The sequence below is a fragment of the Haplochromis burtoni genome, unplaced genomic scaffold, assembly GCF_018398535.1.
Source record: "Haplochromis burtoni strain Fernald_Lab_line unplaced genomic scaffold, NCSU_Asbu1 Contig_179, whole genome shotgun sequence".
Classification (NCBI taxonomy): Eukaryota; Metazoa; Chordata; class Actinopteri; order Cichliformes; family Cichlidae; genus Haplochromis; species Haplochromis burtoni.
Window position 1 is genome coordinate 1,002,792 of NW_024582540.1, and position 18,371 is coordinate 1,021,162.

At 41.6% G+C, this 18,371-nt stretch overlaps 1 protein-coding gene across 4 annotated transcripts in view; it reads right to left on the reverse strand.

Moving 5' to 3' along the window:
• Positions 1-18,371, reverse strand: part of LOC102302058 (membrane-associated guanylate kinase, WW and PDZ domain-containing protein 2) — a 101,784-nt gene that overhangs the window by 19,805 nt on the left and 63,608 nt on the right. For all 4 annotated transcript variants that reach the window (XM_005934185.3, XM_014337433.2, XM_014337434.2 and 1 more), the window contains exons 5-10: positions 16,516-16,744; positions 15,864-15,943; positions 6,288-6,345; positions 5,227-5,348; positions 4,426-4,608; positions 448-977 (exon numbers count right to left, since the gene is read on the reverse strand). In XM_005934185.3, coding sequence (XP_005934247.1) covers positions 448-977; positions 4,426-4,608; positions 5,227-5,348; positions 6,288-6,345; positions 15,864-15,943; positions 16,516-16,744 — 1,202 coding nt within the window. The remainder of the gene's footprint in view (positions 1-447; positions 978-4,425; positions 4,609-5,226; positions 5,349-6,287; positions 6,346-15,863; positions 15,944-16,515; positions 16,745-18,371) is intronic.

Here is an 18,371-nt window from a genome sequence, read left to right on the forward strand (position 1 = left end):
ATTGTACACATACAACTGGGATGAGGATTAGCATCTGTCACATTCCCAATCAGCGACTCTAATTTATATCTGTTCCTTCTTTCCAGGTATTTAAGTATGCAGGGTGGGAATTTTTTCCCCCCTTTTTGCTCCACACCTTCCGGAGACTCGATTCGTACCACATTAGTAGATAGCAAACCCAACACAGGGTGAGCTCACTTTGTTCTTCTTATCTCGATCTCTTTCTACCACGTTGTGTTGACCAAATTAAATTTTCTCTGACCTGCTGTCGTAACTCTACTTCAAGTTTAATTTGTAAGTCAGCTCGACTATTTTAGCCGACTGTGGAGAGTTTGCACTTGAAAGAACACATTTAATTCCTGAAATGCTGAATGAAAATTACAATTAAAATATTAAACAGGTCTGAAGTCGTTCACTGATTGAGGAGGCGGCGTTGGGACACTTCACCTGTTTAACTCGCTGACCGGTAGGACTGTCGGCGATGGTGAACCCAAATCCTTCTGCTCCTTTCACCATGGTAACTGTTAGCAGCTCTGCCCCTTGTGCTGTTGCCCCGGCAACAGCCCCAGTCCCAGAAGAGGCCATTGACACGTTGTCATTGTGAGGTGTGAGCGCCGATGCCGAGCCGGGCGTGGTGGGCGGCAGGGATGAGCCGTCCAGATGTGTGTCTCCGGGATGGGAAGCTCCGGCCTGGGCCAGAGCCTGACCAGGAAGCTGGGAGCTCAGCGACAGGTACTCCAGGTACGGGTCATAGCTGCCGCGACCATTCACCACCAGCGGGCGGTGCTCCAGCCCAATGGGCGTCAGGGAAGCGCTGGCCGCACCGCTTGGGTCCTCGGGGTCGAAGGGCAGGGGATACCCTCGACAGAGCACGAGGGTCACGCTCTGACCGATCGGTACAGACTGGAAAAGTTTGACCACATCGGCGTGCGTCGTGCCGAGCACGCAAATGTCATTAATGTAGACGATGACATCACCTGAGGGAGGAGACAGGAGCAGCCTCAGTCACATGGCAGAATGTCACAGTAGATGCAGAGAAAACCAAAAGATCTGTTGTCAGCGGCTCATGTATGACATAGTGTGCAGTAAAAATAAAGGTCTCATCTCTCTGCGGCATCAGAACAAGTTCGCCTCTCAAAAGTGCCACACAAGTATCATGGTATCAGTCCACTGCCACAGCAGGCGACCAAAGTGTATGTGTGAGACAGAGAGATGAGACAGGGGTCAGAGTCTTGATGAGTATGATTCGTGCAAATTGACAGAAAATCTCAAAAATTCAAATGTGTAAATACCTACAGTCTCATGCACTGCGCATTATAACCCTCCGACTCCATCTCACAGTCGAAAACCCAAAATGCATGAGTACCATTGTTTAAAAGATTGTGTGTGTATATGTGTGTGTTCAGTTTCCTTCAGCACACCCATCCTGGCTGGTGGTGTCTCCTCAGTATTAGAACTTTAGATTGCTCTGCCTGGTTGATTGATAACATTTTTTTTTCTGCACACCAATAACAAAGAGGTGAAATAACTTCACAAATACGACACTAGATACTCCGTCATCTCTGCTGTAGTTTGAACGTGCGGAAAGTTATGGATTTCAGCTTTAAATCCACAGCCCCATGACAAATACAGCTGCCTCAAATCCTCTATTTCACACTTCTAGCGGCGCTCTCTGTCACACATGCAGACACGCACACATTCCCATGAGCATGTGCGCACACACAAACATACACCATACATGTCGCATGCACAATCGTACACAATCCCTAAGAGCAATGCTGCACAGCTCAAATAGGCCAGCTAATCTCAGCCAGGGAGTGTCTGCGTGCAACTGTGTGCGAGTGTGAATGTGAATGTGTGTGCGCTCTGGCAATGTCACAGAGCGTAGAGGAGCAAGTTGGAGAGAACAGAAATCAGAACAGAGAGAGAGAGAGAGAGGAGGGGGGGAGGCTGACAGACCAGGAGAGAGGGATGGAGAGAGGAAAAACCAGAGAGGTAGAAAGAGAACATGGATGAAAACACACTGAGGCTGAAAACAGAGGAGAAGTGTCAGATGACATGGTTAGATAAGGAAGCATAATAAAGGGTAAGCTGCAGAGACAAAGAGAGATGGAGATAAAACAGAAAGAGATAGAATCCAGATAAAAGAGAAACTGATAGGCAGAGGGAGAGACATAAAAGCACAGAGCAGGAGCTGAAAGCAGGAAGGAGGAATCCCAGCTCTGAAATGAGCTCTAAATGAGCAGTTTAGGCACCGGCCGTGCCAGGCATGAGGCCAGCTCGCAGGTTCGGAAGAGAGCACACATGAAGCTTGTCCTCCTCTGATCCTGTGACGGTGGCCTACTGTGATTTTTCTAACATTGGCTTTTTATCTTAAACCTAAAAACTGGCTTTTGCGTGTGAAGTTTAAAATAACCTATGGAATCTGCGTTTTCATCCTCAACAACATACTGGTAATGAACTGGATTTAGGACTTTATTCAAGGACACCAGGAATGAAAACACACACTGGCTGCTCCGAGGATCCAATCTGTACCTCTCCACACACAGCAATGCAGGTTCTTTCCAGCCACTAAGCGAGCCACGTGAGACAGCATTGCTGCTCGTTTGTGTTTACGAATCAAAGCACAAACACATGTCTGGGGGTGTCTGACACTGGTACACCTGTGTACAAATTATTTTACCTGGACTGTTTGTGTTCCTGCTGTTTGGCTATCAAGGCAGATTGAATCTCCTAATGAAGTAGGTGGTGTGTGGGCTGATGTCAGTTATGGCCAATCAAACCTTTTTTCTCTCCATCTTATTAAAAGGAAGATGTTACAGTGCACTGACAGAGGACAGGGTGTACTGGGAGGAAACTGGAGTCCTTGTCTGGGACGTACAGTGCCACAGGCATAAATATAGGGCATCCCAAATATGCCAACAAGGACAAATGATGCCCATGAATTCTTATTTGTGTGGATGTGGAAACAATAGCAATAGATTTTAAATTTCCAGGAATCTTGGGGTACACAGGCAATTTTTTTCACTATATTGATACCATTTATTATACATCACAGGGGACTTATAATAAATGATAACTGGACTTGAATTGGATTTGAGAGAAACTGAAGAAGACTTTAATAAAGAAAAACACAGGAATCACGGGAAGAAAACGACATTGACCTTAATAACGCATGCTCGTATAAAAAAACGAGACAGAGAGCTGTATATTTTGCCACAGAGGACCAACTGTGCCTCCTATTGGTATTTTGTATATGACTGTAAAAGTCCTTTTAGATGTGGGTATGTTACAGGTATGGTTGATGGAAAGAAAATAGCCTGCGCTACTTTTTGTATGGAATCAACTCGCAACTAAACACATTTATATTATTGTGCTCTTACGACCACTCCGCCATACATTCATATTCATATAGTGCTTTATTCTATGCACTGTACGCGGATCATGAGGAACAAACCATTACCATTAGTTTTGAAAATGTCCAGAACTGAAGTCATTGTGGAGAAAAATCCACAAAAATCCACACTTATATTTTTGTTGAGATGGAAACAGTAACACTTAAAACTTGTGTGTGTATCGCAACAGGAATAGAGAACGAGGAGAAAAAGTGCAACCACCTTGTAACTTATTGTAAAGTTATACAGAAAAATTGAGAAATTAACACAATGTAGAGGTTTAAAGTTCATGCCATGGTACCATTTTCTTAATCTATAGTTTAATGACTGCAGAATTTAAGCTGCACGCTGACATATATTTTATTCAGTATTGTATCTTCTACATGAAAAAAGAAAAATAAATCTATAAATCTGACGAAGCTGAGGCTGCACACACGCACAACCTTAATGTCTTTTTATCTTTTAATATTTCTTAAGGAACAATGATCTCTCTACTGCACTTTAGAAGGTATACGGTGTTGAAATACTTGTTACAGAAAACTACTGACTTTGACTTTTGAAGAGAGTTTTGAAAAGACTTGAATACTTAAGAACGTAAAGTAATTCACCCAATCGTCCAAGATCTCTGTGCGCACTGCTATCGGGATCTAAATGGTTGCTCTTTATGCTACGAAATCTCTGGATCTGTTCTGACTTTTGTTGCTAAAAGTTACACAGTAACTCAAAAAAGCACTGAATACTAACACTGCTGTTTTCTGTGGATTTTTTTAGGAACCAGACATGTTGACAGAACCTGCCAACAGACAGGTAAAAATTCAAACTCCTGCCAGCAAAAAGCTCTCTGTATTTGATCTGCCATGAGAAAAAAATAAAGGTCCATAACACTGAGGTGTCACAGTAATGAGGGAGTGCTTAAACATTTCTACAAACATTACACTATCAGCAGTGACAGCGGTGACAGCTTGCAGTTTGTTTAAACCTCAATTTATTTTGAAACCAGTTGTCAAAATTGCACGCTACATATAATTACCTGTGTCCATTTTTCCATCCTGAGCAGCAGGTCCATCTGGTATTACGCTCTTCACTTGCAGGAACTCGTCGGGCTCGTCGCCTCCTATAATTGTAAAGCCAAATCCCATGTTGCTCTTCTGCAGGGCTGTCGATAGGAAGGTGCCCTTCAGCTGGGTTGGGTCCCTCGTAAACAATGGCTTCTCTGCATTTGGATAAAATTATGAGGGACAAATTTACACCATATTTTCATTTCTAGAACTGTTGAACATTGTGTTATTGAGTCATTTTTTTGCTTTTACGTGATTTATTCAGCACTGGATGCATCTATTGTAATTTTTTTCTTAATGCCAAAACTTGAGGATACAATATCCTGATAATCTCGCTGGAGAAAAGCAGTTTTTACTCAGATGAAGGAGTAATAATGTCCTGCTGTAGTATGTCATCATACGCATGCCTGGATATGACCACTAGGGGCCTTAGGGCTGGCATGTTCTCTGTCCCCCGCACTGCCTGTGATTTCCATTCGACCCTGTACACTGTGACACTGTTAATCTGCCCCATCAAACACTCGTGAAACAGCCCACTCTATGACATAAGCCGTGAAAAGAGGAAGAAAATGCAAAGTATTCAATCCAGAATTTCAGCACTGGAGGGAAAATGTGTAATTATTTCAAAAATGCATTAGCGTGAGATGGCCTCAAGACCAAGGCTATGTGCTACACACATTCTTTCTGCAGTCATGGCATTTTCATATTTGTGCAACTGCGTGAGCCTGTCAGCATGTTTTCATGTAAGTACTGGACACGGTGTGGAATTGTACCTCTGTAAATTGTAGGCAGCGGTAGAGCAGAGAGTCCCTGGCTCTGCATCTGCCTCTGCTGCTCCAGGCGTCTCTTGGCTTCCAGGACCGGGTTCTCAAACTGAGTCCTTCTATTGATGTGACTGTAAATACAGTGCATTGTCACAAATTATGAACAAGGACAGATTAAAGCCTCTCTGAAAGCCAACAGAAATACCACAGTGCAATGCTTTATTAGAAATGTGTTCACAGCAATCATGCTTTTATTTTATATTTTTGTGAACCTTGAATTCAGAGGTATTCAAGTGCCAAAAGTGAGTGCTCATTCATAAAAAAAAAATAGCAGCTTTCCACGTTTTAAATCACCAACATTTAAAAATCTGCTGAGTTAAATAACTCCTTTTTGAAGGAAAGGGTTGTTAGTCTTGCTGAGAGCCCAGCTCTTAGTCAAATTTTCAGCTGCTGTTGCTAGTAAATATTAGCACTCTCCTCAAGTAAAAACAGCAGAAGGATGGAGATAAATTGCCAGAAAATATCTGTGGAACATGTTTCTGCTGGATGTAAAACTAATGTCTGGCAGGTGTTTGCAACCACGATCACTGTAACAGCTTAACAACACAAAGCTAGTTTATCTAGTCTGTAATTCTGATACAAATCACAAATTTGTATCAGAACTGCAACTCCATCTACAGTTTGTTAAAATTTAATAATGCATTAAATTTCATGACTATGGTTATGACTTGGGTGTAAAATATAATTCCTTTAGTAATTCTTAGGCGCAATTAAATTATATAAATAAGCACATTTTGTAAATTAATGACAAAACAGAAACAGCAGCCTCTTAAAACTGCATCTGAATAAAAAGAGCAACAAAAAAAAGTGTGTTTGTCATATAACCTGCAGGACAGCCCTCATAAGCAAGCGCTTTACTTTAAAGCTTTAATGAAATAGCTGTAATATATGAAAAAGAAATGGGAATTGAGTCATTTATAATTCATAACGAGGCGTTGTAGCGCATGGAAATGCATTTCCTGTTTTACTCCAGAGTGGCTGGTTTATCCAAAGACAACGGGGAAACTTACTCTACGTAGTAGCTGCCGTAGATGGGGTCATCTATCTTCTCCCAGCCGTAGGGCAGCTCTGAGGGAAAGAAAAACCAGATAAGGGAAATGAAGTCAGTCAATGCTGAGAGCTGAGGGAAGGAAGGTAGACTCTAAATTGAACCACTGAGGGGAGACGGCATGAATCTCCGAGCTCACAGCTAGACGCTCCCAAGCGCTCCTTTAATAGACAGACAGCACTTCGATCTGCAGTGGTGGCTTCTTCATGGAGACGCGAATCACAACAAAGACGTCAGCCCAAAACAGGGTGGGAGGAAAAGAACATTTAAATCATCTGACACCTCGGCCTGCTTTCTTTCTCTTTTCTTTCTCCGCCTGTTATCGTGAGCACAAATCCTTCAAGGCCAAATATCAACAACATACTACTTCATGTTTGTCTCCGTCACCCACCCACTTGTTTTCGCCTTGGACAGCTTCCGTGGCTGTTGTGTTAATTGTCTCCTCCTCTCCCTCCTCTGGTTCTGTTCCCTTCTCACTTCATCCATCCCTTCGCTGATTTATCTCTCCTCTCTCTATTATAAAGGAACTGGGTCAAGGCGCTGCACAAACTCCTGTACTCAATGCCGGGTTTCTTCTAATTTACTTCTAACTTTCCACTGTGGTGCACAATCATGCCAAACACACCTTGTACAACATGTTGTTGTGAGCTCCCTCTGCCGGTTTTTGCAAAATTCAAGATGTTTTGGTTTTCTGGTTTAGCACTCAGCTTGCAGGAAGCTATAAGAAACACAAGGGTGGGTTTAAATTGCACTATAAGATTGAGCTAACATAGAAAAACACACACACCTACTCAGCAACAGTCCATCTGTTTCCCTCCCACTCAGACATATACCGGATATATAGCATGTCTCATTAGCATTAGTGCTCTTGAAGTGTTCATCCTATTTCTCGTATTATTTATCTTCGGGTCTTAAATAGTCTCATTCGTGTAATTTATAGCTGAAACCTGTGAAAAACTAAGTACACCCCATGATTCAGTAGCTTATACAACCAGCTTTGGCAGCAATAACTCTAAGTAATCGTTTTCTGGACGACTTCATCAGTCTCTCACATCATTGTGGAGGAATTTTGGCTCACTCTTCTTTACAACATCAGTTCATTGAGGTTTGCAGGCATTCGCTTAAGGTCCCACCACAGCAATTCACTCAGGTTGAGTCTGGACTTTTGACTGAACCATTGCAACACCTTGATTCTTTCCTTTTTCAGTCACTGTTGTAGACTTGCTGCTGTGCTTGTGAGCACTGTTCTGTTGCACAACCGATTTTGAGCCAAGCTTAAGCTTTTTTCCAAGATGGTCCCACATTTGACTCTATAATACTTTGACATGCGATGAGAATGGTGGACTTAATGACTCAAAGTGCAGCTGCCGTGTAACAAGCCCAAGTCGTCAGCACGGTGCTGATGACTTGGGCACCGTGCTGACGACTGTTCCAGAAGTCTTTTGGGTTTGTATTTTGGCTACATTTTAAATACTTGTTCACTCTTTTTCTAATTCTGCTGTCATGAAGTTTAACATCTAACATGCTAACTGAGGCCTGCAGAGTCTGAGATTTAGCTCTTGGGTATTTTGAGTTTCCCTGATCACTACACGGTCTGACCTTGGGATAAATTTATTGGGACGTCCACACCTGAATGCTCCAAACCAGCAAACTGCCAAAACTTACTGATGATCAGTTAACCAAGTGCATTTGATTAGCAGCGCTTGGTTGGTGCTTACCTGCTTAATTTCTAGCAGCAAGGTTGTACTTAGTATTTCAGAGGACTGCATGGAGTCTAGTGAAAAAATGCATTTTTCAGACGACTGTAGACGGTCACTTTCCACCACTAATAAAGCAAAGGTGATGAACAAAGAACGAAACTACTGTCACACAGATTACAGATGAGGCTAGAAGAGAAGCACCGAGGGAGGCGAATAAAAACATGGGCCTAGTGTGTGTGTGGTCAGAGGGCCCGGTGGCGCCAGTGTCCGGCAGCCTCGCCTCTGTCAGTGCGCCCCAGGGCAGCTGTGGCTACAATGTAGCTGCCATCACCAGTGTGTGAATGTGTGTGTGAATGGGTGGATGACTGGATATGTAAAGCGCTTTGGGGTCCTTAGGGACTAGTGAAGCGCTATATAAATACAGGCCATTTACCATTTAACGCTGTTGCATTTGTAACGGAAAGGTGTGTGGCTGTGGTGTGTGTGTGGGTTAGCGGTTTTGCTTTATACCTCACTCGTTTGCACAACAGTTTCAAGACTTGGTTTTTAAATTTAGGACTGACCAAAATGTATTTCTAGCACTGACTATTAAAATCTGTAAAGCACAATAAGTTTCAAACGAGTTCCTGGGCTGATAATAATTTTATTTGTTTGGTGATCAGGTTCTTTGGTCAACTTTAAAAATCCCCCTGTAAAAATATAATTGTTATAATTGTATTTACATAAAATATCTTAGTTCAAAACATCAAAATTTTCTCATGATTTTACAGATTATTTATCCTGTAAAGAAGTTTGTAATGTAGTAAAACGTCTGTGAAGCACAAGAGTTTCCACACTCAATAGTTTTTATAACAAAAACCAATCAGTCGATGTGTGTACATGCTGCTTTATAGATTAATTAATAATGTGAGGTCATTTATTGATTCTGCCTCTAAGCAGAAGAACGTTTCATTAAATTTGGAGGAAATTTGTGGAAATTGTTGTGAAAACACTGAACATAAAACAACATATTTAGATTTCTCAAAGCAACATAAGAGCACATAACTCAGGTATTAAAAGAGACATTTTTTAAACAGTACAAATCCAAAACACAGCCTGACCCACTTAAAGAGTCACACACCCACCCACACCCACCATCAGTCCTATTATTTTTACAATTATTTGGTCCATGTGATACTGATACAGCGACATCATCCCGCCGCGTTGTAATAAAATTATGAACAGATCTGTGATGTAAATATAAATGATCCATGTGTGAATGTGTCAGTCTGTGTGTGTGTGTCCTGCTGCTGAGCATGCTGACTGTGCAGCCCAAGGTGAAAGGGCTGCACGCCTCAATTATCGTTCCTCTGCTTTACTGTTTGCTCAAGCCGCCCGTGCCGCACCGCCATTACCTTAAATGACCCTTCTAATCCTCGAGGCGAAAAAGCCTGATGGATTCATACTTCAAACCACCTTAAATTCCTTACCACCCTGTCCACGAGCCACCTTAAATGTCAGCCTAAGTCATCCACTAGTCGCTTTCCCTCCCCCTGAACTGAAAGGGAGACAGTTTCCATGGAAACCACCAGTGGAAGTCTTTCTTTTTTTCCCCCCCTCGCCCGAGCTGAGGGCTCTGTCTTGTCTCTATTTCCTGCCGCGGCAATACAGAGAGCGAGGGGTGTGTGTGTGTGTGTGTTTATGTGTGTTTTTAAGCATTCAATCGAGTCTATATTTGCGGTGTGTGCGCGTGTATGTGGGGGAAGAGCGTGTGTGTATTAAAAATGGCTGAAATGTGTCATCATCTCTGACATTAAATCAAATTCCTCGTGTGTCTGAATATAGCGTGAGCATTGAGGGGGCTCACTTGTGTTTGCTCATTAGTGTGTATGTGTATTGCTGTCTCTCTTGACATAAAGTCTAATTGTGATTCCTCTGCATTAGATGACTCATCTTCCCTCTCACAAAACGTCTCTCTGACCAACAGGAAGCCACGAGCAGATACAATGAACTCATCTGACTCATCTGACAGCAAAGAAGCCAACAATGACTTCAAGAATAAACTCAAAGAAATACAAATTCCACAAGATTTCCATGTAGGGCTGCAAAAAAGGATTTTCAACATAATTTTAACTAGAAATTATATTTGTAATGACAGATAAATCATTCGGTTTGCAGCATCAGCAAAATAGTAAAACCTGGCATATTAAAACTAATTATCTGACCAACAGCAGAAACTAAAAAACTGGAAAAATCTCCCAGATGAAGACTCCCTCTTAAAAAACTAAGTAGAACTGTGAGAATTTGTCCTCAGGTGCATTTTTTAAACCATTTTGCAGTCTAGCTCTAGACAGCATAGACAGAAAATACAAAAGAGCCGTCAAGACAGAAACGTATAAAACAGTGATTGCAGAAAAATGAGAGTGAAAAGATGAGAAAACTCGAGACAGAGAAATGGTCGTGGTCCAGACATGACTCAGTGTAATAACAGTGATGAAACTCTGAGGTAACATTTTTAGCGTCGCTCTCTGAGAGTGTGCTCCAGCGCTCTTTGTATGCAAGCCTGAACCCATTTCCATCTATCGCAGCTAGCTGCAAACACGGTTTTGACACTGTGACGTTGGCCTTAGTGAGAAATCCCGCCTCTGAATGACAATAAACAGTATGTTTTTGTCGACAGCGCTGGGATTACTTGGAAAATGACGCAGGGATTGAGTGCGTATGAAAGGCAGAATTCAAAACAACTCTTGGAGGGACTTGAAGCTTGTCCTGTTTTTTCCTGCTCTGAGCGAGAGAAGGGATATGTGCTTGAGTTATGGAACAAAAGACTAATTGACAAAAAGAACCAGATCTGAGGTGACAAGCCTTTGAACTCTGGGATTGAGTCTCAGCAAATACATACATTACAATGCACACAATGGTTGTAAATTTGTGCAAACACATAAAGCACAAACAGCCATCTTCTCAAACTCAGCCAAAAAATGCAGCATGTGAGCAAAAGAACGCAGAGAGGCTAAGTGAAGGGAAAGGGAATAGCGAATGAGGATATGAAATGCTCAAGGAAAGTGGAGCAAAAGGACCAGACGTGGAAGCAACGGAAAGGGAATAACAAGAGGGAAGAAGGAAGAAAAAAAAAGCACTGATGAAAGTGTGTCTGAATATTTTTCTGTTTCCTGCCTGAGGCTATGAGACTCTGGGAAATCCTTCAGGCAGAGGGGCAGTTAAAAACAGCACCACCTCTTCTTGATGTTCCCATCCCACATTTATTGTTTTATTCACGCCCCTTGCATAATTTGATATCCTTGCTTTCATGCATATTTCATCATCTGAAAATTACATGTCCATTAAAGTGGGCAAAAATGGAAAAATGCTTTTAAATTATCACGTTTTACAGCGGGAGCACCAAGGTATTGCACAAACATCAAAAATTTGGCAGAACATTATATCACCAAGAGCTACAGGAGACCATTACAAAAAAATAAGAACAGTGCGAGTAATGTAAGGATGGGGATGCTGGATTAAACTACTACATATCCTTCTGTCATCCCATGTGCTTGCTTAGCTGTTTATACCAAAAAAGAAAATTTCCTGGCATCTAAACCTGTTTTCTGGAAGACATTAATTCATAGGTGCTGTGAGAGGACGTGATGTGTCATCCAGGGCCTTCACAAACGCTCTGCTAACAGTCTTTGATCCAAATTCCTCTGCCAGTAGTGATTACTTAAGCATTAAATTCCTTTAACAACTGCTTCCTCCGAAGACGGAAACAGGCACAGCAAAAGATTAAAAAAGAGAAAAAGATAACTCAACTTCACACAGTGAAGGCAAAAAGAAAGAAACTGAAAAGTAAAATAAAGTGTCAAAACTGCAGTTTCTTAAATGGCCACTAGAGGGTGACTCTACTAGCGCGTCAATCCTCTCGAAAAATAGTAGTGTGCAAAAGTCTTGAGCCAAAATGGGTGTCTTCAATTAAGTTCTGCTGGTTTCTTGAAGGGCAGTCTTTGGATGTTGGCTGCTTTTTGTTCCATTTTGTGTCCAGAAAAACCCACTCTGTGAGTGTGGGGTTTATCCATGTATGTTTGGGATCATTGTCATGCTAAAAACGATGCTATAGCCAATCAAATGGCTTCCAGATAGTGTTGCATTGCCTCCACCATGTTTTACACTCACTGTTGTACCTGAAAGTCCAGGTGCAGGTCAGATCTGTGTCAGGTCTTCACACAATATTTTTTCCTATTTTTTAAGAACATGACTTTCAGATACTGTTCTTCTGCTCTTTTTTAATATCCCTGGCACTTCTTTTGTCCTCCACTTGTCCAGTTTCCTAATTTTTTTTAAAGACACACTGCACACCATCCTGAGATATACCAAGTTTTCAGCTAACAGGTTTTTTGGGGGGGGGGAATAAAAAACCCCAAACAATTTTATGCCTGTCAAACAAACTGTGTTATGTTTGGCATTTTTTAAGCTGTCTGTTAAGTTAAAGTGCCTTTTTTACGCTTGAATGACTCAAAGGTCAGTGCTAAGTGGCTTAACAAACAAAAAACATTTCTCTGAAAATGGTAAGGTGCAAGGACTGGACTGAAAATGAGTGAAAAAGCAACCAATGTCCAAAGAACTACTTGCAAGACCTGCAAGTCTGGAGAACTATTGTTCATGACTTTAAAAAAACTAAGAGAAAGTCTTCTTCCTTGAGGGGCAGGCTCGAGAGTTTTGCACAGAAATGTATGTAAATGTTTTTAAAAAAAGACAAAAAAAAAGATGGCGACACCGAAATGTTAGACTTGAAGGTTCATTAGAGTTTCTCCCAAACCACTGGGAGGCGCCACTTTGCCTACGTCCACTTTTACATACAGAGCATGAAACTAATTTTCAGTGAGAGATTACACGGAGCTCCATAAGCTATTGTAGCAGCTGCTAAACACAACAGGACCTGATGCCTTTCTAAAAGATAAAGTCGTAATCGGATCTGACAGAAACTTTACAGACATCCTCCACAGCAAAGCTAAAGTACTGTCAGCCATGTTCGTGAAAAGAGCCTGAACCAACAACTTATTGTGTGTGTGTGGGAGAGAGTAAGAGCCAGTTTGTGCAGAGCTGAACGCCGTTATTAGAATTCCTGTCACAGTCTGGGCCTTTACTGGGAAGAGGAAGAGCGATAGCGAGGCAGAGAGTGAGGGAAAGACAGGAGAAACTGAAGAGAGAGACTGAAAGGGGAGAGAGGGGGAGATGTGAGGTGAGGGAGAGGACTGAAGGGATGAAGAACAGAGGAGAGGTAGAAGGTATCGATTTAGAGCTTGTTCTGGCGGATCACATCACAAACTAATTCAGTGGCCGGCTGTGACAGCAGCAGGGACGTTAGATCACCTTATCGTCATACATCTCATCACGCTGTATCACCACTGCGCTTCAATGTGTAGCAGAATAACGGATGCAAATCTTTCCTAAAAATTTCTGTGTTGTCAGAGTCGATTTTTGCTTTGCTTCATTAAAACTGCTTCTAAACAAACCCCAAAGATAATGATGCTGACACGTATAAAGAAAAGGCAGCAAATCAATAAATGACCTAATCTGACCAGCTAATAAACTGTACCTTATTCTTCTCTCGTCCACACATCCACACACACCATTCTCGTGCTCTAAACACGAGGGCCACAAAATCGTAAACAGGTTAGAGAGGACTAATAACACACCGTTTTTGAGACCTTTGTTTCTTCCTTCCTGGACAGACGTTGCTGCTTTGACCTCGAAACATTTATTCAAGACAGAGAGTGACAGGTCAGGTCAATGCTCCCCGACAGTGAACATATCACAAGAGTCAAACACACCAAAAGGTTTCGGAGCTGCTACACTGGACCAGCCAAAACGTATTCATCCTCAGTGGCAAATAATCCCAAAGAAATACACTTTTTGCTCCTGTTTGAGTAATGTTTGCTAAAAACTGCACTGCCCAGCTTTTTTTAAGGTAACAAATTGGCCCTTTCGCCAACAATAAATCTCCATAGGTATTTGTTTGTAAAAGATTTATGTCTTTACTAGAGCAGCTGAACTCTCCAGACTTTAAAACACAATAAACTGTGTTTTATACTGGAGTGATACATTCTGAAGCACACAGTTATGGTTACAGGCCAGTCATTTTTATTCGAGGTCTTAATTTAATTTAATTTTTTTTTAATTATTGAGTTGTTTTGTTCAGTTAATGATGACAAAAAATAATAACAGAAGCATCTTATTCCCTTTGGCACCTTTGACTCATTCTCAGGCCGTCTGAATACAACCTGCCATTTTTCCCATCTGTCCCTGCTTTAGTCCTCACACAATGTAAAGGCATCGTAGACCTGGATCTTCAATGTGGTCTCATGATTTGCTCTTTTGGAATATGTGGATTGTGATTCTGGTTCTCTATTTGTTTCTGGTCTTTAGTTTATTGTGTTCTTTCTTATGATCCCAGTTCTCTTCTGTGTCCGGTTTCTCATAGTCTTGCCCTCTGTTTGTAGTCTGTGTTCTAGTTTATCTTTAATGGTCCCATCCTGTTTTCCCAGTAATATCCTCATGTCTGCGTGGTTTGTGTGTCTTAGTCCTGGTCTCAGTGTTACTTCCCGTTTTATTTTGAAAGTCACACGTCTCGTGTCCGTGTGCCACTCCATCATTATTTTGTTAACTCGGTCTATTGACAGCAAACAGCAATAAAGTTGTGTTTAAATTCAGCTCCTAATCCTGCCTGCCACATGACAAAAGGCCTCTTTTTCCTTGAAGTGCATTTGCTCTTCAGCTTCAAGATTCAATCAAATCCTTGTGAGAGGAATTTTTTTTTTCATGCAAATATAATAAATCAGCCCCTACAGGTTGCTGGAAAATCTTAAATCCGAAACCCGTCAGCAGCTTAATACTCAGTTCTGACTTGAAAACCACAAACTTTTGACTTTGTTGAATGTTAAGGAATATATTCTAAAACACTTCTTCATTGAACAAATTAGTGGATCTAACTCTATTCAACTAGGGTGGCCTAAATACCTTTGGCTAAGCACTGTGTACCAGTGCAGTCCTAACTATAATTATAACGTTTACATCCTTGTGAGGCAAGCGGTGCTTTCCTTTCACACAGTGATCACACAGATGTGCTGCTAGCCACAGACGCAGACACACATATACACCTCTCATCACCCATCCACCTGCTCTTGGACACACAGAACATGTAACACATCCTGGTCTGATCATTTCTACCTTAGTAGCCAAACTTTTTTTTTTTCTCAGTTTTACAAATAATATATTTCTCCTATTACAGTTTATAAAGAGTTTTCTCATATTCACATTCTTTACCTTTTCACGCTGAAAAAGTCTGAAGAGATCTCCGTTTTCTAAATTAGAATTTGAACTAGCTTTAAACATTTTCCCCTCACTGAGTGCACATACAGTTTTGCTCTAAAGTTCATTATTTTCTCAACATTTGCCCGATAGGCAATAAAAGGACATTTAATGAAAGAACTACCTTCATCTCTGCACATCTTGCAAGACAATCATATGCTTAATGATCCATTCTCAGCAACAAATCTAAACCGGGAGAGTTTATTAGCCCAGTTTAGTCTGTCTGGGTTTCAACCTTCCTGTACGAGTACACCCCCACAAAACCTGTGGAGAAAGCTGGGAGCAGTGCACACTAACAAACATCTCAATTTGAGTGTTTTTGTGTTCTTTTTACTCAAGAGGAGCAAACAGGCTGCAACTGTGAGTCTGGAGCAGACAACAGTGGTACACAAACAGCAAAGACAACACACTTCCACAAACACCAAGCGATGAACTTCAGATAAACTAAAGCTTAAGAGAGAAAAAAATAACTAAATCAGGTTGTTCGCACTCACCGTCTTCCCTGCATTCTTCTGGCGGCTTTGCTTTCTTTGCGAGCCGAGGATCGAGCCATGATGTCGTTTTGGTGTTGTGACTGGAGAAGAAGAAAGAGGCAGATGTAGACGATGGCAATGGAAGGAGGAACGGTGCAAACCGAGGTCAGCGAGACACAGACAGAGGAGATAAGAGAAAGAGCGGAGCGCAGAGTAACAGTAATGACCTGTGTTTGTACGTGTGCAGGGATGCTGCGAAACAAGGGGATTTCTAAGGTAAACTAAACGGTCATTAATCTGGTAATTAGCCCTCAGCCACTAATTAGGAAGGGTGTGATGAGAGGGCAAAACTTTTGTGTGTGTGTGTGTGTGTGTGTGTGTGTGTGTGTGTGTGTGTGTGTGTATCCTGTCTGATTAGGAGCACTGGAGTTTCATCAATTATTCAACACAAGGTCAGAGCTATAAAGTTTTCACACAGCCATACATAAACCATGATTTTAAAGTAAGTGCACTTTGCAAAGTGCTTTACATTGAATGTGCTTTAAGCTTTTATTTATTTATTTATTTTATAAGTAAAGCCCTGTAACAGTTACAGTTACATTGTATGCTTAGAATGGTATAGTTGTCACACAAAAAAGAAAATATCCTCATTTAATAAGAAGATATCGCTTACTCTATGAAGTAAACTTCCCCCTTCTCAGTGTAGGCCATCTCCCAGTTATCAGGCAGGGGACCCAGCTCTTCTTCATCTGCATCTAGAACTTTGGTTGGGGACTTGCAGGGAGATTTTGGGGCCTCCTCTCCTTCGGTTGGAGGCTCAGCAGATGCTGGGGCCTGGATTGACGCTTCAACAGCAACCTCCCCAGAGGCATCTGTGCTCTTGTCCTCATGTTCACTGGACTCTGTGGACCACAGACACACACACAGAGTTATTCTCACACACCGTGTACACACATGCAGACCTGAATGCACATTACACATGCCAAGCATGAGTCAGAGCCAAGCCACTGCAGAGCTATGAAGCCCCAGGAGAGGAGGGGGAGGGCGGTGGTGGTGATGGAGTCTGAGGACAATGAGAACGAGGAAAAAAACAACAACATAGAAATGTCAGAAATTGAAAAACAGGGTAAGACAGAGACTTGAGGGGTCAAAGACTGAGTCAGAAATAAGGGACGATTTTTAGAGTGACAAGAAAAGCTGGTGGCAACTAAGACAGTCAATAAGAAGCACAGGATCAAGGTGAGAAATACAAAATCTAAAGTATTCCTGTTGTAACTTTGTGAAGGTCCAACGAAAATGCTAAAATATTAGAAGGTCAAATTATGAAAATATCTGACTATATCACCTTCACAGTTCAAGAAGAATCAATGGTGTTTCACAATCCTCTGTCAGGGTCCTGGGTCTTGTGTCTGTTAAATATCTTAGGTTTATTTCTTTGTGTATGGTTTACATTTTCACCTCTCTATCTTTCTGCGTAGTCTTTTTATACTTTAGCTCATTTCTCATGATTTCATTCCCCGAGTTTGTGTTCCTGCCCTCCTGAGTTCTCTGTGTCAAGCCCATGTTTCTGTTCAGTTCGGTTACTTCCTGTTTTTTTTTTTTATTAATCTTTGTTTCTTGTGGTTTCTATTTAGTTTTACATCCCTTGTCTCGTTTTCTCACTTAAGTTCAGCTGACCGCGCAGGTGTTTCCTGTTTGCTCACATCACCTTGTGTATTTATTGACTCAGTTTGTCTCATCTCTTTGACGCATCCTCCCTCGTTCCTATTGGTTGTGTGGTCCTCAGCACTGTTTCTACCCAGTTTTTGGATTCCTTCTTCTTCGACAGCCTTTATTTTGTAATTTGTTGGAGTTTAGGATTAATTTCCTGTCTCCCAAGTCATGTATTTGGGCCCAAATCAGCCATATATGACACTGTCTGCTAAAGTCTTGTTTAATCTGTCAGGTGCCCTTGGTCTTTGGTTAATTTTTTTTCGGTATTTATACTAGACAGGAAAGCAAACTTATTCAAGTAAAAACAGTAAGCAGGTTGTAGTAATAGCTTAATACGTACTGTGTATATATACAATAACGACAAAGACTACAAAGAGAGACAGGGAAGCAGAGAGGGCAGGAGGGACAGGACCACAGAGATAAACAATTTGGAGGTAGGATGGACGAGGGTGGCAGGGGAAGAGAGAAAAGTCACGGTATTAATAGAAGCAAGGACAAAGGCCAGGAGCGTGATGACAGAAGGAGAGACAAAGAAACTTGAGGAAAGAGAGATTGGAGCTGATGCCAAAAATGGGACTGTGGACAGTGATAATGGTGAGTACACAGAGGTGCCCTTGTGCATACATGTTGTGTAACATAAGGTTATTGAGAACCTGAGAGTTTTGGTTCATGCAGTGTTGGAATAACTGATGGAGGTACATTTTTTCCTTTTTTTAAAAAATATACATGTATATATATTAGGGGTGCAACGATACACAAAATTCACGGTTCGGTTCGATACTTTGGTGTCACGGTTCGATATTTTTTCGATACAAA